Source organism: Myxocyprinus asiaticus, chromosome 17 (assembly GCF_019703515.2).
Source record: "Myxocyprinus asiaticus isolate MX2 ecotype Aquarium Trade chromosome 17, UBuf_Myxa_2, whole genome shotgun sequence".
Classification (NCBI taxonomy): Eukaryota; Metazoa; Chordata; class Actinopteri; order Cypriniformes; family Catostomidae; genus Myxocyprinus; species Myxocyprinus asiaticus.
The window spans coordinates 18,307,231-18,329,898 of NC_059360.1; the positions used below are offsets into that span (position 1 = coordinate 18,307,231).

At 38.1% G+C, this 22,668-nt stretch overlaps 2 protein-coding genes across 6 annotated transcripts in view; both read left to right on the forward strand.

Annotated features, from left to right (window-relative positions):
- The window catches only part of LOC127455030 (putative Polycomb group protein ASXL2), a 29,305-nt gene extending 11,758 nt beyond the window's left edge, over window positions 1–17,547 (forward strand). For both annotated transcript variants that reach the window (XM_051722563.1, XM_051722564.1), the window contains 8 exons: window positions 465–583; window positions 3,069–3,192; window positions 6,145–6,285; window positions 6,369–6,529; window positions 6,645–6,741; window positions 7,165–7,270; window positions 10,506–11,142; window positions 12,028–17,547. In XM_051722563.1, coding sequence (XP_051578523.1) covers window positions 465–583; window positions 3,069–3,192; window positions 6,145–6,285; window positions 6,369–6,529; window positions 6,645–6,741; window positions 7,165–7,270; window positions 10,506–11,142; window positions 12,028–13,911 — 3,269 coding nt within the window. In that variant the 3' untranslated portion in view covers window positions 13,912–17,547. The remainder of the gene's footprint in view (window positions 1–464; window positions 584–3,068; window positions 3,193–6,144; window positions 6,286–6,368; window positions 6,530–6,644; window positions 6,742–7,164; window positions 7,271–10,505; window positions 11,143–12,027) is intronic.
- A 2,172-nt stretch (window positions 17,548–19,719) lies between these two features.
- LOC127455039 (dystrobrevin beta-like) overlaps window positions 19,720–22,668 on the forward strand; it is an 89,283-nt gene continuing 86,334 nt past the window's right edge. For 2 of the 4 annotated variants that reach the window (XM_051722587.1, XM_051722588.1), the window contains exons 1-3: window positions 19,721–20,053; window positions 20,388–20,577; window positions 20,937–20,986. The gene's annotated coding sequence lies outside the window, so the exon portion shown is untranslated. Of the gene's footprint in view, window positions 20,054–20,387; window positions 20,578–20,936; window positions 20,987–22,668 lie in introns of all 4 variants that reach the window. The other 2 variants (XM_051722589.1, XM_051722590.1) reach the window with 2 other exon arrangements.

The following is a 22,668-nucleotide window of genomic DNA, read 5'->3' on the forward strand; positions in this document are numbered from 1 at the left end:
AAGACCAGGAAATAATCATCGCAGTAGCAACATATAATTCATGATAGCTATTTAGTTGGTTAGTTTGATCAAGTAATTCTCTTTGTGAAAATACTTGTATATAGAAAACCTATATTAAGTTTTACAAACATGCTTTGATTACTGTATTTTCATGCTACAGTGAAATACATTGTGGCTAGATTGTTAATGGTTCTGACTCAATACAGTTTTGTTTTTAGCTTTATAAACAACATATTGAAGAGTTCAGTGTACAGCATGCAACCTATTATAGACTGTACAAAGTACAATTGCATTTGTGCAGTTATATTGAAAAAAATCTTGATTAGTCATGATTGAATCAAATTAAAAGCAAAAGGCTGTTTATAGATGTGCACAGTTGCGTATGCAAACATGTTTGGTATGTGTATTTATGGGCTCCGATATGCAAACATGGATATAATGCATTATTCTCATATGATTCTCAGTACCGACGAAACTGCAGTCTCAGCCTTCCTCACCACAATCACGTTGTTCGTCTCCATCAGTTTCCAGCAGCAAACTCATCTCTCCGTCACAGAAACACAGCAAGAGGGCCCTCAAACAGGTGTAGCCATGCAAATCTCTTATTATTGTTTAAGTCAGTATCAGGGTATAAATAACAATTACTGTACAGCATTTGTGGCATAATGTTGATTACAACAAAAAATAATTTTGACTCGTCCTGACTTGTTTATTTTAACATTTATTTTGTGGTTACACTAATGCACTTAGATTGGAAGTGAATGCGGCCAGTTCATAAATATTACAGTTCACACTTTTTTAAAGGTATAGCCACATCTGTGCAACATTATATCCAATATTACAACTTCGTTGTCATGGCAACAGCACAGAGTAAACACTGTAATCTGGTAAAACACCATAACCCATATTGCTTTTTTTCAGATAAAATCATGTTAACACAAATAATGTTACGTCTTGTGGCTATACTTCGAAACACTTTTGTGTATTTTAATGTTTATGGACTGGTCCCATCGCTTGCATTGTAACTACTTACTATAAACGTTTATATATATATATATATATATATATATACGCTGGCGGCCAAAAGTTTGGAATAATGTACAGATTTTGCTGTTTCAGAGAAATTGGTACTTTAATTCACAAAGTGGCATTCAACTGATCACAAAGTATTATCAGGACATTACTGATGTAAAAAACAGCACCATCACTATTTGAAAAAAGTCATTTTTGATCAAATCTAGACAGGCCCCATTTCCAGCTGCCATCACTCCAACACCTTATCCTTGAGTAATCATGCTAAATTGCTAATTTGGTCCTAAAAAATCACTTGCCATTATATCAAACACTGCTGAAAGCTATTTGGTTCATGAAGTGAAGCTTAACATTGTCTTTGTGTTTGTTTTTGAGTTGCCACAGTATGCAATAGACTGGCATGTCTTAAGGTCAATATTAGGTCAAAAATGGCAAAAAAGAAACAGCTTTCTCTAGAAACTCATCAGTCAATCATTGTTTTGAGGAATGAAGGCTATACAATGCTTGAAACTGCCAAAAAACTGAAGATTTCATACAAAGGTGTACACAGAGTCAGAGTCTCTAGTTTGAGAAATAGACACCTCACATGTCCTCAGCTGACAGCTTCATTGAATTCTACCCACTCAACACCAGTTTCATGTACAACAGTAAAGAGAAGACTCAGGGGTGCAGGCCTTATGGGAAGAATTGCAAAGAAAAAGCCACTTTTGAAACAGAAAATCAAAAAGAAAAGGTTAGAGTGGGCAAAGAAACAGATATTTGACAACAGATAATTGGAAAAGAATGTTATGGATCTTAACCCCATTGAGCTTTTGTGGGATCAGCTAGACTGTAAGGTGCATGAGAAGTTCCCGACAAGACAGCTACATCTTTAGCAAGTGCTACAGGAAGTGTGGGGTGAAATGTCACCTGAGCATCTGGACAAACTGACAGCTAGAATGCCAAAGATCTGCAAAGCTGTCATTGCTGCATGTGGAGGATTTTTTGATGAGAACTCTTTGAAGTAGTTTAAGAGGTTCTGAAATTTTGTTCAAATTGTAATAGTAATTTTTCATGTTATTAATGTCCTGACTGTACACTATGATCAGTTGAATGCCACTTTGATGAATAAAAGTACCAATTTTTTTTTTTCCATAAGAGCAAAATCTGTACACTATTTGTACATAAATTTTGGCCGCCAGTGTGTGTGTGTGTGTGTGTGTGTGTGTGTGTGTATATATATATATATATATATATATATATATATATATATATATGTATGTATACACACACTACTGGTCAAAAATTTTGAGACACTTACTCATTCTTTATTATAATTTTTTTTTTCACATTTTAGAATAATACTAAAGTCATCATAACTATGGAATAACATAAATGGGACTATAAGAATTATGTTGTGACTAAACAAAATCCAAAATAAATCAAAACTGTGTTATATTTTAGCATCTTCAAAGTTGCCACCCTTTGCCTAGAATTTGCAGACATGTACTCTTGACATTTTCTCAACCAACTTCTTGAGGTATCACCCTGGGATGCTTTTTAAACAGTATTGAAGGAGTTCCCATCTATGTTGGGCACTTATTGGCTGCTTTTCTTTATTATTTGGTCCAAGTCATCAATTTCAAAAAAGTTTATTTTTTTATTATTAAATTTTAGTTTTATAATGAAATAAATTAATATGTTGGCACAATTAGATTTTTGTCTACAAAACTAATTTCAAACATTTAAGCATACGCCTTCAGATCAAAAGATTTTTAAGATCATGAGAAACATTTCGGTCAAGTGTCTCAAAACTTTTGACCGGTAGTGTGTGTGTGTGTGTGTGTGTGTGTATGTGTGTATATGTGTGTATGTGTGTATGTATGTATGTTGTTTTTCACAAAATAATTTTCTATGGTAATCAACATTATGCCACAAATGGCATTCTTTAGTCTCTGTTTGCTGGTTCAATCATTGAGCAAGTAGTCTTCCTCAAAGTAGGCGACATATCAGTATCCTATGGTATGTAATTGGTGGATGTATGGAAACTCTTCTAGGCACTGAAACAGCAGCAGCAGAGGAATCATCGGAGACAGTGTGGAATCCCAACAACCTCCAGCCCAAGGCTACTCCTCAAGTCTGTCAAAGACATGGCTCATGATTCATCCTCCTCCAAATCATGTACATGCAGTATTTGATGCTATTTTTATTGTTTGACCATGCACTGTTAGATCACATGACCATACAAATAAATAATAGCTGCAAAAGCATATACAATACCAGTCAGAAATTTGGACACACCTACTCTTTATTATTAAAATTTCCACATTCAAAATAATCGCAAAGTCACCAAAACTATTAAATAACACACATTGAGGTATGTTACACAAATCTTATGTTTTAGCTTCTTCAAAGAAGCCACCCTTTGCCTTGAAGACACTCTCAGCCAGCTTAATGAGGTGTCCATCTTGGATGATTTTTAAGTAGTTCCCATTTATGCTGGACACTTTTTGGCTGTTTCCTTCACTCTCCCATCTAACTTGTCCTTTTAAAAAAAAAAAGAGTTTTTTTGGCTTGCAGGCCATCTCTGTTAGCTTTTAACTCCTCTAGTGTAATTGGAGCCTTCGTTTTGACAAAATATACCTTCAGCAAATTTACACATTTAAAATTTTCTTTCGAGAAAATGGCCCAAAAGTATTGATGATTGATCTTATAGGCGTGTCCCTTTTTTGTCTTATAAATTGCTCTCTAGAATGAAAATATCCCCTCCCCTAATACTACCTGCCTCTGACTAGCAATTGCAAGTAGTAAATCATGTTAGATAGCTGTGACATAAACTGGATTTTGGGCTTTTAAAAAAAGGACAAGCCCTTCAATAGCCGAGTTTTCACTATCGGGCCAAATGAGGGTGTGCTAGTGGGTGCCAGCGCCACTTTCGTTCCCACTGTCACTTCCGGGGCTTCATTGTGGCTCCTTAGGGCTTTCTCGGGCCCCTGAGGTCCACCGATTACCCTTGGGCCAAAGACCTTGACCTTGAGGTGGGGACAATGTCAAAGATGGAGTTTTGCTGAGTTAGGTCAGAGTTTTCAGCACCAAGATACTCATTTCCCAATTTTTCATATCTAGCTACCAGGTTACCTCAACAGATCAACGGAGAATGGAGATTAGTCAGTACTATCAGTAGGCGAAATCAGGGCTCTTCTGAATATTTGGACGGATGAAAATATGCAACGTCAGATCGACGTGTCTGACGAAACAAACACTTGATTAAGTATATTATCGCAGAATTTGCCAAGTTATGTATTCAACGAAAAACAGTATAGTTTGGGGAAATAAAAATGCTGACATTGTACAAATCCATGTTCATTTCGAGGGCTAGCTAGTCTCCTGAGTCTGATACCTCAGCTTGAGTTTCCCTTTTGCTTGTGAAATGGGCACAGTGTGTGACATTGACACCAGGACGTCCAGGGTTCCCACTTGTCCTGAAAAACCTTGAATTTTGCAATGCAGTTTTCTAGTCATGAAAAAGTCATGGAAAATAAGAAAAATATATAAAATAAGTATAATAAAACTGTTTGACTTTGTGGCTAACATATTTTTTTTACATGTAAAAAACATAACGATAGGGACTCGGGATAGGTGTCAAATATACAAATTTGTATAGTTTTGTCACTGACGGCAGCTGCACATTGTGGTACAACGTCAACGGTTGACTCATGTACAAAGCCCTGTCACGTACATTCTCTGCTCATCTGCTGTCATCTCTGCTTTGCTCCGACTAAATAGTTCTAACATTGCTGTTGTGTTAACTACAAAAACATTTCAGCTGTAAAGTAAACCATAGACAACGGTCGACGGTCAGACTGATTTTTTTTCAAATGAGTTCACAACCCAAGGTGGTAGTGTGGTAATGCAGACTTTACACCTCGGGATGTTAATTCATTTTCAATAAAAAAATTTACGATCCAAGTCCGCTAATACAACGGTTACCACATGTATGGCCCTAAGATTTCTGGGATGTGGAAAAAAGGGACGGAATCACTGAATCCTGCCATAAAAAAGCCAATAGCTATAAAATATGTGGGACTAAAAAGAATGTTTGAATGCACAAATAATAAAATTAAAATTCTAGTGTATGATCTAGTGTAATTATTAAACTGTAAAAGGCTGTGATTTAATAAAATAAATATATAATCTAGGGGGGCCTGGGTAGCTCAGTGGTAAAAGACACTGGCTACCACCCCTGAAGTTCGCTAGTTCGAATCCCAGGGCATGCTGAGTGACTCCAGCCAGGTCCCCTAAGCAACCAAATTGGCTTGGTTGCTAGGGAGGGTAGAGTCACATGGGGTAACCTCCTCGAGGTCGCTATAATGTGGTTCATTCTCGGTGGGGTGCGTGGTGAGTTGAGTGTAGTTGCAGCGGTGGATGGCGTGAAGCCTCCACATGCGCTCAACAAGACACGTGATAAGATGCGCGGGTTGATAGTCTCAGACGTGGAGGCAACTGGGATTCGTCCTCCGCCACCCGGACTGAGGCGAATTACTACGCGACCACGAGGACTTAAAAGCACATTGGGAACTGGACATTCCAAATTGGGAGAAAAAAGGGGGAAAATCCCCAAAAAATAAAAATATAATCTGCATGTTCTGCATGCTTCAAAATGAATGTGTGTAATGAATTCAGAAAAAATAACCGCTCAATAACCCCAATATACATCAAGACCTCTTGTGTGTTTTAGAAATGTCCTGGAAAATTGTGCTTTGAAAAGAGTGGCAACCCTGGCTTCGTATTAAGGGCGGGTTTTAGGGCAATGCTGCGGGGCTATTGGCCTAATGGTGGGAGTGCAGATCGATTTTGGTCTCGTGGCTCGAGGTACGAGACTATTGGCCCCGGCTGACCAGTTGATAGCCCTGGCTCGCACTGGCCCGATAGTGGAAAAGCGGCTAATGTCCCACCCCAACTTCCTCAACATATTTGTCTGCAAACGTAATTTTACACATTTAAGTGTGTGTCTTTACAGTTCAGAGGTCTTTAAGATCATGAGAAAAATATTCAATCAATTGTGTCCATTTGACTGTTACTGTATATTTATATACATGCAATACAAGTATAATATAGATCTGTCTACTGTAGCCTGGGAACTGAAACAGACAGAGCGCTGCCCTGCCAGTCCACAGAACTCTACCTCCAGCTCGTCTTCATCTGTCAAAGCAGATGTGTGCCACACAGCTGGAGCCCGGAAAGTGTCTCAGCACTCCAGTCGGCTTAGTGCCAGTGAGTACTTATATTCACTGATCGATGTCATTTATGTCAGTGCATGAGATGCCATAACTGATCCCAGCACCCTTGATTTGCAGGACAACTGAGACGTACAAAATGTGAGATAGATGTTGAGACACCAGACTCCATCCTTGTCAACACCAACTTGCGAGCACTAATCAACAAGCACACATTCTCATTGTTGCCTACAGAATGTCAGCAGAAACTTTTGAAAATGCTGCCAGAGGTTGATCAGCAGGTAAAGAAATACAGAAGAACTCTGCTCTGTTACACATATGACTTTGTGGGTATTCAACAATTAATTATCATTGATGAATTGAATTATGATATCGATTGCTCACTCTTTGTTGCAGGCAAGTATGGATGGGGCATTGAAGGTGACCAGTTCTGCATTGAACAATGAGTTCTTCACCTCAGCAGCACAATCTTGGAAGGAAAGGCTGGCAGAGGGTACGTTGTCCTCCTCATGGTTAAAAAGTAATTTTCTGTTTGGTTCGCTGGCTGATATGAACGTGGTGTTGGACTTTATACTGACACCTATTGGTGTGGATGCAACATCATGGAAAATCAAAAGTTTTTGGTTACCAATGCCATTGTAGATATACCGTATTTGGTGGGTCATGTGATCTCATCATTGAGTGGCCTGCTCAATGTAGAATAAATCAACTTTTTCTAGCCAATGGTATGACTACAGTCTTCTCATGTGAGTGTACATCACTTTAAACATTTTTCAAAAGAACTATACATTTCTTATACCAAACTACACAAAATTACTTTAGATTTCTTCAGTGGTAAAACTTTTTTTGCACCTGTAATAAGTAGATTTAAATACAATTTCTGTGTGACTTATGCATGACTGCTTTGTAATCTCAGGTGACTTCACCCCTGAGCTGAGACTGAGAATGCGACAGGAAATTGAGAAGGAAAAGAAGGTGGAGCATTGGAAAGAGCATTTCTTTGAGAGCTACTATGGTGAACAGTAAGCCAGACACCTCACCTTATGGAAATGAGAACAAACCAGAAAGTAAATGGTCTAGGTAAAGCAAGCTGCCCATTAACCAACATGAATAATGGTTAGGGATTTTACAACTACTTACTTATGGGTCTGTCACACTATTAGAACTAAGACCTCTTCAAATTATAGGAAGATTCCGGGTTCAATATAAGTTAAGCTCAATCGACAACATTTGTGGCATAATGTTGATTACCACAAAAAATTGAAGTTACAGTAAGGCACTTACAATGGAAGTGAATGGGTGCCAATTTTTGGAGGGTTTAAAGGCAGAAATATGAAGCTTATTATTTTATAAAAGCACTAACATTAATTCTTCTGTTAAAACTCATGTATTATTTGAGCAGTGAAGTTGTTTAAATCATTATTTTTACAGTCATTTTAGGGTTTGTTGACATTACATTGTCATGGCAATGAAGTTGTAAAACTGGCTATAAATTTACACAGAAAAAGCCGAAAAATTTGGACCAGACTACAGTTACACCAGTGCATTGTACTACTCTCTGGAGCTCATTGGTCACTTCCAAGGACATGAGAGCACTTCCATTAAAAGCCAATGTAAAATTCCATCCTATTCAACGTTCCAGAGGCCATACAGAGAGTTCGTAGGGCCATTAATGTTCTTTTGTTTTTCAAACACATATGTAGATGAAGCTAAAGGCCCCTTCTCACCAAAGGTAAATTTTCACCACGATTAAAATTTTGAAAAGAAAAAATGGATACCCATGGAGCCTTTCGCACCGGGAGAGAACATTCATGCGGCAAAAAAGCAAGGTTTTTTTTTTACAGTGAGTGTGTCGATTTTTTTTTTTCCTTGCCCGCCAATGAAAGGTCCCGACCAATAAAATATTAGATTCTTATCACATATCAGGAGCCGCTGCGGTTACCCAAATCAGTGCAGTTGGTGCACTGACATTAAATGCTTAAGTAACTCCAGAAGAAGTCTGGAACCGGCAGTGGTCTTTACTCATATGGGTTCTCTTAACATGTAAATTACATTACTGCATCTCTGCTTTGCATCACTTGTTAAAAAACTGATCTTATGTGGATTGTCTTCATAATGAATACAATATTACTGCATTTATTCATTTGCATCCCATCTAATCTTTCGTGAGTTCTCATCACAATACACTGATCAACCACAACATTAAAACCACCTGCCTAATATTGTGTAGGTCCCCCTCATGCTGCCAAAACAGCGCCAACCCAGATCTCAGAATAGCATTCTGAGATGCTGTTCTTCTCACCACAATTGTACAGAGTGGTTATCTGAGTTACCGTAGACTTTGTCAGTTCGAACCAGTCTGGCCATTCTCTGTTGACCTCTTTCATCAACAAAGCGTTTCCATTCTCAGAACTGCCACTCACTTGATGTTTTTTTTTTTTTGGCACCATTCAGAGTAAATTCTTGAGACTGTTGTACGTGAAAATCCCAGGAGATCAGCAGTTACAGAAATACTCAAACCAGCCCATCTGGCACCAACAATCATCCATGCGATTATCTAATCAACCAATCGTGTGGCAGCAGTGCAGTGCATAAAATCAAGCAGATATGGGTCAGGAGCTTCAGGTAATGTTCACATCAATCAACAGAATGGGGAAAAAAATGTGATCTCAGTGATTTGGACCGTGGCATGATTTTTGGTGCCAGATGGGCTGGTTTGAGTATTTCTGTAACTGCTGATCACCTGGGATTTTCACGCAAAACAGTCTCTAGAATTTACTCCGAATGGTGCCAAAAACAAAAAACATCCAGTGAGCGGCAGTTCTGTGGATGGAAATGCCTTGTTGATGAGAGAGGTCAACAGAGATTGGCCAGTCTGGTTTGAACTGACAAAGTACAATTGTGGTGAGAAGAATATCATGTCAGAATGCTATTCTGAGATGCGGGTTGGCGCAGTTTTGGTAGCACGAGGGGGACCTACACAATATTAGGCAGGTGGTTTTAATGTTGTGGCTGATTTGTGTATGATGTATCTGTGTATCATGCAGTGATTTTAAACTAATGTAAATACAACAAGTAGATGTGCATGGCAGAAACATATTAACAAAATTAGTTTTAATTAGGGGTGTAAAAAATTATTGTTGTACGATACATAAACACATTATAGTGTAATTTAAACCAAGCAGCGCAACACTGAGAGCTGCGAAACAATCTCCTCTGCAGTGAGGGGGTGCTGAGTGCTCACAGGAAAAACAGAGGAACATAGCTACAGTACATTGGTGAGAAGAACGATGGCAAATGGCAAGTAGATTATAGCATTACAGCTTGTCGAATTTGCCAAACAATGGTGTCATGTCCCGTTGTTTTATTTACACCGACATCGCCGTGCAAATCGGTGTATTTGTGAGGCAGAAACAGCAGCAGCAAAGTTACATTTAACATCCAGCCTTTCCCAGACGGCACGGAACACGACACTGAGCAAGATGCTCGCAAGTAACAAAAACAAGCTTATTAAAAAATCTGACAACATAAGAAACCTGCGATTTCATGACACTTATTATTCTCTGCTTTTGACGTTGAAATATAAATGGGTATGAGCTCAACACTTGCGCACGTTATATGCCGGTAATAACAGCAGTAATGTTTATGATTTAAAAGACGTTTATGTTGAATCCTTGAATGAGTTTGAGCGAAACATTTGTGGGCGCTGCTTTTTTAAAAAAACATTTTATCGTATCATATCATGAGGCTTTGCATCATGTCGTATCGTGAAATTTGTGTATCGTTACATGCCTAGTTTTAATAGTCAATATGTGTGTGCATTATGCAGTAGTGTGAGTCAACTTGTCCAGCATGTGAATTGAAAAAGTTTGTGAAGTATCTCAAATGTTTTCTTTCTCATTAAGCAAATCAACAACAAACACGTCATCACTGCTGCAGCTTGTAGAGAAAACCGTTTTCTTTTTTCGATCGGCTTGTAATAGAACTCCCTTCCTTGTCTTTTGTACTGTGATTCCATGGTTGTTTCGCAAAGTTGTCAAGTAGTTTTTCTTATCCGTGATAGGCAGAGGGTGGACCAGATGAAAGGTGCGTTGGTTTTGGTGTGAATGGCCTATTTCATCGCTTACTTGTTAAAAGGCCTTAACACTTGAAAAGTTATGGAAAAGATAGTGGGCTGTTGCCTTAATGCATCATGTGCGTGTTTTACGTGTCATTTTTTTTATTTATTTTTTTGTCTCGACCTGTTTTTCATTCCAGTTCTGGCCTAAGTATAGAGGAATCCAGAGAATTGACAGATGCTGTTGACAGTCCTGAACCAGCTAAATGCACAGTGCAACCAGACAAGCCAGAGATCGTTAAAGAGTCACTGAAGTTACACCAGGTGATAGAGGTCAGCCACAGGGAGTTGAGATCCAGAGATGTGAAGACAGCAGTAACACATCCTTCCCCTGAAGAGCCAATCAAACTTCCAGCTCCAGAACTTCCACAGTTGTCCTTAGATACAAGGAATGAAGCACCAGAACAATTTATTGCAGAGTCGCCTGTTCAGAAAGCAGTGGGGCCCAAACCAGAGAGTGAAAAAACACTAGAAAAGGAGATCAAGTGTAAGAACCCAACACCACCTTCGGAAGCAGTGGTCACTTGTTTGACAATAAAGGAGACACAGGCAACTAAAATTGAAATCCCTGTGGCTGAGGTTGAACAGACATTAACAGAGAGGAATCAGGCAGAATCTCCAATGCTTGCTGTTACATCTGAGCATCTGAAAAGGAAGGTCTCCAGTGAACAGGAAACTGAGCTCATAACAGAGAAGAAGCCCCGTGTCACTCCACCAGACATGTCATCCCCAGTTACAGCTAAAGAAACAGTAGAACAGAGAGTACCTCCTCTCAAAGTATGTTTTATGTTTATTTCTCATTTTAGAGGTGCTTGCTCATACTTGCTTGTGCTAAACCCATAACCTTAAGAGCCTGTTTACACCTGGTATTAAGATGCCTTTTGGGTGATTCGATTACAAGTGTACAGGCTGGGCACATCACCGTTTGCACCTGGTCATAATATGTGTCTTAATGTATCTCTTTTGACCACTTGTGTTCTGATTTCAAGGGGAGGGTGCTTAGAGAGTCAAGTGACAGTGTGTTACTCCATGATTAGATTGTGTTACTGTTAACACCTATCTTTAGCGTCGACCCCTTCAAATGGATCACACAAACTGCATCTTAATACTAGGGGTGAACAAGGCCCAAGTATTAAACTTTGCTGTCCCACATCACTGTCCTACGGACATGAAAGATACCTTAAATGATGTGGCTTGATGAGGAGAGGTGTGCTATTACTTTTCTAAACAATTGGACTTACCATCCAAGAGTTTGGTCTGGTGAATGCTAAAGCTTGCGTATATGAAAAAAAACAAAAAAAACATAGACTTACATTGAAGGAAGGACTCAAGCCATATCTAGGGACCAGAATATCGTAGAGACTTGGGGTTCTTTTGACTTTGGCCAGCAACTACCAATCAAAAACCACTAAACTAAAAACCGTTCAAAACACCCTAGCAATGCCCTGGCAGCCACACACAACACCCTAGTATCCTGGTTGCAAGTTTTGTACGGGCAAGCACCACTCATATTTTCTTAAGAAAATGTAAAAGTCTAGTTTTGACTGCAGTATTGCTATTATTGTATAAATTGTCCAGTCTATTAATTTGATGAGATTAAATGCTAACTACAGTGGAATTTTGCCTCTTATAGAAACACTTAAACTCTCTAAATTTTTCCAGATCCCAGTTTCACGAATTCTCTCTGCCCCTGCTGTTATTGAGCCAGTATCCCCAAGGACTCCCGTGCCCTTGACACCACCTAGCGTTCGTCCCGGTCGTACCGGTGCTCGCACTCTAGCCGACATCAAGGCAAAAGCCCAGTTAGCGCGGGCACAGCGTGCCGCAGCGGCAGCAGCTGGGTCATCTTCCTCAAGGGGAGCCGGTTCAGTTGGAAGAACCTCCACACCCTCTCCAGCTCGGTCTTTTTCTGAGGAGTTTTCACCAACAAGCAGCAGAAGTCAATCTGTGTCACCCATAAAGCTGAGCTCTGGGTCTCCTGAGGGCACAGGGGGTCTTTCACAAACTTCTCCTTCCTCAGGCTTTACTGGACACATAGAAACTGGTTTTGCCCAAGGCTTCAGTGCAAACCAGGTTCTTTTAAAAGACAATAGCTCTTTGATGGGGTCTCAAACCACTCAGAGTATGTTGAACCCTATGGTGAAGGATCAACATAGTGGTGGTGGGGTGCTAACACCTATAAGTCAGGAAGGAAAACTGACAGTCTCAAATGCAGTTGCTCAAAACCAGAGACCACAGCAGACACCTTTGTCAGGAGCGTCAGTGACTAAGCCTAGCTCTTCAATCCCAACAAATAATCCTCTGGTCACCCAGCTTCTTCAGGGCAAAGATGTTCCCCTTGAAAAGATCCTTCCAAAGCCACTAGCCAAGATGGAGTTTCAATCTTTGGCCATTTCTGACCAAGATAAAGGTAACCTTGGTACCACCACTGTTGGGTTAAAACAAGAGGACCCTACAAACAAAAAAGATATCAGCAGATTTGGGTGCCAAATTTCTGCTGGTCCATCTATAATGCAAGTCAGATCTGTGGTAAGTGGAGACAAGCTAGTCAAAAGCACTCAGGACCCAATCCTCCACCCGCTGAGGCCCAAATGTGAGCCGAAACACACCAGCTTAAGCAATCAACCCTCCCAATTTCAATCCTATCAACTAGGGCTCCTTGACGGCATCCAGGACCAAAGTATCCATCTTGGCATTTTTGGGCGGAAGAGGACGTCCAAGCCAGCTATGACAGGACACTACCTCCTCAATGTCTCCACATATGGTAGAGGATCTGAGAGCAGCAAATGGCCACATCTGTCTAGTAATAAAAGCACAACCGTCTCCAAATTGAAGCCTTTAAAGAAAGAGAAAATGGAAGTAGAGGAGCATGTGAAAGAAAGGGCAGAATCTGTTGGAGGGACTCATACCTCCTCTCAAGAAAACCTGAATTCACCAAGGGTCAAAGTGGAACAGAAACCAGAGGTTTTGGCACCACAGCCCTGTTCTGATATAAAGTCTGAATCTCCATCTCTGAGCTGTTTATCCAACAAAGAAAAAGTCAACACTAGAACCAAAGAAACATGCTCAAGAACGCAGCTTGATGTCTGTATACAGGGTAACACAGAGCCATATCAGTTAAACGACTGCCGCCAACACATGTACCTGTCTCAGAAATCACATAATGGACAAGAACTTGTAATAGGCCCTCAGTATGGTGGCACCATCAGCATGTCTGTCCCTCAAGTATTGAACCACAGCATAGCTGACACTCTAACCTCTCCTACAGTGTCCTGCAGTGGTGACAGTGATGTGGCTGGTGGAGGTATGATGTCCTTTTCTGTCACTGTTACCGCTATACCTGCCGGTCACCTACTGGATCAGAGTAATCAGGATGAGACCTCACCCAAGCAAGCCTTCATAGAAACTTCAGGAATGGAGGATGTCCAGTCAAAGTGCTATTGTCGGCTAAAGGCCATGATTATGTGCAAAGGTTGTGGCGCCTTTTGTCACGATGATTGCATTGGTCCATCCAAACTATGTGTCTCCTGTTTGGTGGTACGGTAATGGTCATTATTGCAGGGGATTAACTATAACATTGAGAATTAAAGGTGAAGTGTGTAATTTTTTCTATGTTAAAATACTTTCTTCTATCCCAGCTTGATATGCAGAGAGAACCATAAAGTAAGCCATTTGTAGGTTGATTCCTCTGAAAGGTGTAAGCACTATGGCTGTGTTGCACTTTTTAGCATCCTGACCAATCTAACATAGCAGCGGTGGCTCAACCAATTGCCATTTGTTTGGGGCTTGAATAATCCCTAACCCAATTCTTCTTCTTCTTCTGTACAAAATTTGGTATCTAACTTGTCATGTCATTAAAAACAATTCCGTAGACTTAGCATTGAAAAGTAAACAGAGTGATCATTTCTCTGAATAAGAATACTATAGAGACTTGGCCATGGGCTTATTTTGCTCAGCAAGCAGTCATTCAGTAACACCCTATCAACTGCCTAGCCATGCCATGAGCACCCTTGCAACCGAAAAGCAACATGACCCTTCCATATCTCTGCTCCAGAACATTGTAGAAACATGGGGGATGGCTTGTTTGACTTGTCACAGTTTACTGAGGCCCTTGGTATAGAGGCCCCAGCCATATCTCAGCACCAGAACACCATAGAGACATGGGGACTCTTTTGACTTGGGGTAGTGTACTGAGGCCTTTTGTGGATTGAGGACCTTTGTGGACCTCTTGTAGCCCTTGAGGACCCCTGGGAGCCCCAGCAATATATTGCCACCAGAGTGAGCACTTTTGACTTGAGGCAATGTACTGATGCTGTTTGTGGGCCCCATGATGCCCTTGTAGGCCCCTGGGGGCCCTAACCATATTTCACCAACAGAACCTTATAGAGACATGTGAGACATGTGGGCTCTTTTGACTTAGGGCAGTGTACTGAGGCCCTTGGTGGGACTTTGTGGTGGCGAGTTTTCCACGGCAAGCACCAATGTCTTTTTTCAGAAAATTTACCTATCTAGTTATTTTTGTAATTCTGTTTAGTGATGCAAGTGGTTCAGAAATTACACACTTCACCTTTAAATTACATCACTGCAGTGAGGGTTAACCCAAATGTTGATGTCAGAACAGCAGTGACGCTCTTGCATTGGTAACCACTTGTTGCCATTTGAGAGGCATGCTATTTTGCTGTTACAGTTTTTCTTTACAGCACATACACATTTATCACGATAGAAGATGAGGTATGTATATGTGCAATGTCGAGTAATACTTCCTCTCAGTGAGCACCTTGTTTTAGACTCAAAATTCTTATTCGATAGTGGCAATATTTAATGTTTTTTTTTTTATTGTATTTTTTTTATATTTTTGTAACAATTTTAGAAATGGAAATCAATGTACTACTATTTTTGTAGATGTAAAAATCATTATTATGCCCCTCAGTTTTTAAAGAGTACTTTAACACAGTGCACACTAGCTTGCTGGATTAGTAACAGGTAACATCAAATATGCTTTGCCTGTACTGCAAAGCTGTTTGTTGGCTAGTTTAAGCCAGTGTGACTCAAGCAAAGAACCACACAACTGAAATACCAGTTACTTTGCAGAATTACTGTGAATATGTAAACCTAATATATTAACCTGCCTTGTTTCTCAGCTTAAATGGTACTGTTAAAAGTTTTTATATAAGATAGAAGGGAGTTTTGTTCAATTTGTCAACAGGCTAGCACTTCTCTTACATTCTTGGAGTTTTTGTGAAGAGAGAAGAATGTAATAACAGGTTTATATTGATGATTGATGGTGGCTATAATTTGTATATTTACAATATTTATAAAATTAAGAGCATTAAGTTCCCTTCACATTTGATTCATAAAACAAATCTTAAATAAGGTTTATTAGGGTTGCACTTTTGTATGTTCAGAAAACTACAAAGCACTTGAATAAACATTGCAAATGATCTATACGTAACAAATGGCTCTAAAAATGACTCTTAAGGATAATGACAGTTGTAGCACTTAATCAAATAATATATTGTACCCTCTCAGGAGCTAAACCAGGTCTTAAACATTTCATTAGCCTATCATTTGTATTGGTTACGCCACTCCAAATGACATTGCCTATAAATGGAATAGTAGATATTCCCTATAATCTAATATAATAATAATAATAATAATAATAATAATAAAACAGAAAAAAAAACTATTTGAGCAATGAAGTAAAACACTCAGAAAAGAGAATATGAAGATTTTTTTGCTTTGTTTTATTTTATATTGTAAATATTTGCTTTTTTTAAATTTTATTTTTTAAGTACTGAAAAATCGATTTCTGCAAAGCTTTCCTGTATCTTGCTTATGAACATATCCGATTGCCTGATAAAGGGTTTTTATATGTGAAAAACTTTCAAACACAAATCATAATTTTAATAATGTTTCAACATAAAATGTTGTGGCTCAATTTCTGTCCTAAAACAATTCAGCTAAACAGGTCAATTTTGATATGAATCAATCTACATAACAAACTTGTTGCATCTTTGAATCAGTCTTTTTTTATTATTGTCTGCCTTCTAGGCAATAAATAAATAAAATAAAATAAATAAATACATTTAAAAAAAAAAAAATATTTTTATTTTAGATAAGATTTGCTTGGTAATATACCAAAGTCAATTTATGGGGACTAGATAATCAGATATTGTTTTTAATGTCTAGTTAAGCAAAGTAATATATTTTAAGTAATATATTTTAATATAAGAAATCATTTTACAAACCATTTAAGATACAGGGTATTTACTATATCTTTATATTGGCTGTCCCATTTTGTTTTACCTTTGCCAAAGGTGTACCTAAACGTTTTACACCTTTTTGTACCAGGGCCCTTATTACAGTCTGCTCCTTTGAGTATTTTGATCTTTACATTTTTGTAGCTAGTCTTGCCTGCAATGCATTTACGTGCCCTTGCAGTGGATTTGAAATGGACAAAAAAATATATTTGTGTCATTTACAGTTCATTTAAATGATTACTGAAAGATTAGCTTCTTACAAAAAACTGTATACCAGGTTATTAAACTATAGCTTGGTAGTTGTGTTGTGTTGAATGTCTTTGGGTGTGAGGGTGTTTTTTTTTTTTTTCTTTCTTTTTCAGGTGGCTTTCATTTACTTATTTTGTCAGTGGGTTACTCTAAACTGTCGCTTTCATTTACATATATATATGCAGCATTTAATCATACATACAAGAGACTCAAGAGAATATTACTGTGATACCTCTGTTATACATTATACCAGGCCTTAGAACTGATTTAGAAAATTGTTGTTTAAATTAACTCCCAATTCTTGGAAATATTTTAATTAGTGCTGTAAACAAGCAGTGTTTAACTGTCATTTGTTATTTACTGCCTTCGTTTACTGTGCATGACTTACCACAACTCTATCCACAATCTTGTAACATTTTACAAAATACTTAGATTTTTAATGATTCAATATTGTCCTCTGCACAACCTTGAAATTGTATGACTCATAGTGTAGGAGGTGTTGGTATTCCTGGAACAATGTTTTTAAGAGTGGTTTCCACAATGAGTGTTATTTTATGTTTTGAGAAGTAAAATGTTTTATGTAAAATAAAGGCGAATGTAATATAGTATTTGTAATCAGCACTTGTAAGCAAAGTGTATTTTATCAAGAAACAATATGAATAAAAATGCAGGAAAAAAAATGTAGTAATGAGATTTTTTTTTTATACAATACATATAATTTGATCTATTTATATCCAATTATGGTATATTACATCCCATATAAAATTATTATTATGATTGTTACTACAAGAAAAAAATTTGTGGTTTATTTGAGTTCCCCAAACAAATTGAAAAAAATATGATGATACTGGGAATTTTACTAATGAGGACAGAATTCACAAAACCTATTTTATTTATAAATTAGTGTGTTTATTTTAGTCCTTATTCCTGGGTTCAATCAAGACTTGGATTCTGACTGGCTTTTGCTTAAAGGGATAGTTCACCCAAAAATGAAAATTCTGTCATCATTATAGGAATATTCAGGGTTGAATAAAATTCAACCGAAAGCATTTGTGGCATAATGTTGATTACCACGAAAATAAATTTCGCCTCGTTCCTCCTTTTCTTTAAAAATAGCAAAAATTGAGGTTCCAGTGAGGCACTTACAATGGAAGTGAATGGGGGCCAATCCGTAAATGTTAAAATACTCACTGTTTTAAAAGTATAACCACAAGACATAAACAATATGCATGTTAACATGATTTAATTGTGATAAAATCCCTTACAAACCTTTTCTGTGTAAAGTTATAGCCAGTTTTACAACTTAGTTACCATGATGATGTAATGTCAACCAACTCTAAAACCCTAAAATGACTGTAAAAATGACAATATAAACAACTTTACATCTCAAATAATACATGGGTTTTAACTGAAGAATTAATGTAAGTGCTTTTATAAAATAATAAGCTTCACATTTCTGTGTTTAAACCCTCCACAAACTGGCCCCATTGACTTCCATTGTAAGTGCCTCACTGTAACCTCGATTTTTGCTTTTTTTTAAAGAAAAGGAGGTACGAGTCGAAATTAATTTTTGTGGTAATCAACATTATGCCACAAATGCTGTGGATTGAGCTTAACTTCTATAGAACCTGGAACATTCCTTTTAAAGGCCGAAACATACTCTACTGAAGTACATGAATGCAGACACATCTTGCAATGCAAGCTCGATTTCACGCGTCGTTGCGTTCTGAAATGTGTGAGATCGCAGTTCATAATTTAACGCAACTACGCATTGCTTTCTCAACGTTGACACAAGGGGCGCTATAGCGAGATTAGTGTGAACTGTCCACTTCTTCTTCTAGAATATTGCTGAAAAAGTTAGTCTATATTTTTATAGCAATTTACCAGAATAATAACGCATCTAGTTTAATGGCACAGACGTTTAAAGGTAACTCTATCGCCCCCTTGACATTTGTTCCTGCCATGGTATCGCAAAAGCGCATGTTCAACCAGACCCCTCATTGGCAATCCAGTGACCAAGCGCTCACATCTGCGTTCACGTACTTGCGCAGAGTATGTTTCAGCCATAACTCATCCTCATGCCATCCCAGATGTGTATGACTTTCTTTTTTCTTCAGAACACAAATTAAGATTTTTAGAAGAATATTTCAGCTCTGTAGGTCCATACAATGCTAGTGAATGGGTACCAACATTTTGAAGGTCCAAAAAGCACATAAAGGCTGTGTAAATGTAATTCAAAAGACTCCATTGGTTAAATCTATATCTTAAGAAGCAATATGATAGGTGTGGGTGAGAAACAGATCAATATGTAAGTCCTTTTTTACTATAATTTCTCCTTCCTGCCCAGTAGGTGGCAATATTCACAAAGTATGCAAATTGCCAAAAGCAAAAGAAGAAGACATTGAAAGTGGGGATTGATTGTAAAAAGGGACTTAAATATTGACCTGTTTCTCACACACACTTATCATATCGCTTCTAAAGACAGGGATTTAACCACTGAAGTGGTATGGATTACTTTTATGCTCCCTTTATGTGCATTTTGGAGCTTCAAAATTTTGACCACCATTCACTTGTATATTAGAAATAGAAATATTCTTCTAAAAACTTCCTTTGTGTTCAGTAGAAGTAAGAAAGTCATTTTTGGATGGCATGAGGGTGAGTAAATGGTGATTTTTTTATTTTTATTTATTTTTTTTTTTTTTACATTTTTGGGTGAAATATCCCTTTAAGGACACTATTTAGGCCCTTTGTAATTCCTAAAATAAAACATATTTTTGTGAATGCATATTACAGAGCATTACATAAAAACTAATTGTGTACTAATAACTGCATAAAACAAAGTGATGCTCGCTTGTAACGGGTAAAGCAGGAGTGCTCTGCTGTCCCCTGCTGTTGGCTGATACTCGGAGAAGCGCTCGCGCAGTAGGCGACTGCAGTTCCTGAGACCGAATCAAACGGAACGGTGACCACGGCAAAAATGTGACGATGGGGAAATGCTTGATACCAAATGACGGATTAACGCATCGGTAATTTTCAGTCAGTATATTTAAAAAATAACAAAACAAAAGAGAGGTATGGTGATGAAGATGCTAATGATACGCCAGGAATCGAGCGCGAGAACGTTGATCGCTCTCAGATGCTGATGATGGTCGCGCGACTTGCGTGATTTCCTCCTCCTGGTAATGATGCTTTTACATTCAGATGCAACTACAAATACGCGAACGGCTCACAACGAAACACATCCTTAGATATATCTTATCGATCTAGCTGTATTTATACACCGTATATCATCATATGTATTTAATATAAAGATGCATAGGGACTTAAATTAAGATAATATGGCGCCTATATGTTATCACATAAATGCAATGTCTTTATTCCCGATTATTTTAATGATGCAAGTGTTTGTACGGTGTATTTTTGATGTGTAGTGGACAATCCTCACCTTGAGTCACGTCAAAGCGCGCGCGCTATCATAATGTAAAGGTGCGGTGTTACTTCTGTCATTTACAGTGGGCCTATATTCATCGAGCACTCCACAGTAACACAGAAAGATGCGATTAGACTACCAAAACGAGAGGAATGATTTGAAGCCAGAAGTTATAACGTCAGCAGGAATGACATAATGCTTTCGACTGGTCCGCTAGCTCAACACTGGAGTGGATTCATTGGCTCAGCTGAATGATGGATACAGAGAATAAATGTGAGTTGATGGCTGATGTAATGCTTTATGTTGATGATGTAACAATAACAATAATTCAAATGGCATAATATCCAGTATTAACCTGTATTTACACAGTCATTCTGTTCAGAATGCTTCACTCGTTGCCTTTATGTATTCTCTGCCTGTCACTATTAAGTGGTCCCTTAGTAGCACTTGTACCATTGACTCGCAGGATGCTGCCTTTGAAGACACTACTGTCATAATCAGCGCTTGTGTGCAGCAAGGGAACTGAAATGGGATTTTGTGATTCAGAAAAGCATAATTAGTTTATTTTTGTATGTCTTTGAGTTGGGGGAGGGGGTATTACCCCAGATGTCAACATCTGAATGTCTTTGCAGGAGCTTCCTGGTTTTGCATCACCATATCTGAGTTCCAGCCAACCTGACAGGTGAGTAGTAGAGTGTTCGAGAGTTTCCTTCGGAATGAAGATATATATACTGTGAGTTTCAGTCATGTAGATGAGTCATGTACTGTAAGGGAGTGCTCAATGCCCATTGATCAAAGGGATGAAGAACACTGTTTCAACACTGAATGAGGAACATAGTGTGATAGATAGGAGTAGAGGAATAGTTCACCCCAAAATGAAAATGGTCATCAAGATGTTGTTCCAAACCCATTATGACTTTCTTTTTTATGTAGAACTCGAAAGGAAATATTTTTTGAATGTCCTAGTTTTTTTTTTTTTTCATACAACGAGATCAGACAGTGACTATGGTCTGTCATGATGCTCCAAAACGGACCAGAAATCTCCATACACGTATCATAAAAGTAGTCTATATAACACATACGCTATATTCCAAGTCTTCTGATGCCATGTGTTAGCTTTGTTAGGAAAAGACCGAAAAGTACGGAAGCCCTGAACCGCACTGTGAAAAAAAAAAAAAAAAAAAAAAATTCACTAGGTGAACTTTTTTTTAGGTGTCTTAGTGCCTTCCTAAAGCCTATGTCCTACAAATACAGTTTTCTTTCTCACAAATTTTTTGTTTTGTCTAAAATGTGTTTCTCTTTTTCAAAATATTTTTTTTGTCAAATTTTGTTTTGTCTAAAATGTGTTTCTCTCAAAATATTTAGAATATTAGAATAGATAGAAATTGTTTTTCTCTTTTAATGTTTTTTTTTTTTTTCTCAAGAGGCAACTCACGAGAAATATTTTTTTTTCCTTGCTAGCTAACAATTAGCGTCCAGTACCAGCCTCGGCCACCAGGTGCCACTATCATTAAGCATGAACTCTTATGCTTACAAGGTGACAGATGACAACTTTTGTACTTGATCTGTTGATTTATAGTTGTATAAAACTCTAACAAGAATGTTTTGCAAATCTTAATCAAGGAAAGAAACATATACAGTATAATGTTTGAGAGCCTACTAATACATGAAATCCCACAGTTAAAAGAATATACCTCAGGTTCCATATATTCCAAATACCATTCATTGTCAAGTGTGACAAGTTATTTCTGATTGATGACATTAACCACCAGGAATATTGATGCTGCTATTGATATTGTGCTTTTTTAAATTTGTTGGCAAATGTAAACATGTGCTAAATAGACGTCTTTGACCATTGCGACACCTCTCGCTCTGTTTTCAGTGGTGGGTTTAAAGGGATGACTCGTGTTAGCGTTGCCCAAATCAGTGAACTCAGCGACTCGTCAGCTTCAACAGTACCACAGCACAGTGTCAGGTTAAAGGAAGATGCAGAGTTGCTTGAGGAAATTATGTACACTTCCATGTTCAAACAACGTCCAGCTGTCTGGTTGTCCCTTGGTCTGTGTAACGAGCAGAAGAATTGAGATCTTTGTGTCTCTTAAATATTGAAATGTGTTGTGATGTGTGTACACCTGATAATGTTGATCTTGTTATAATGTTATAATTTCTGGACAAATAAAAAAAGTCATACATTGACGGAACGTTTACCAAATGTAAAGTCGTTTAGACTTTTTACATTGGAACTTTATTACAGTCAAAGCTCAACAAGGATGAAATCATGAAATACAGGTGATGTGTATGCCTGCATAGAGTTTGCAAAGCAAATCAAATATAAACTTGAAGTGCTGAAGAGTAGATTTATTG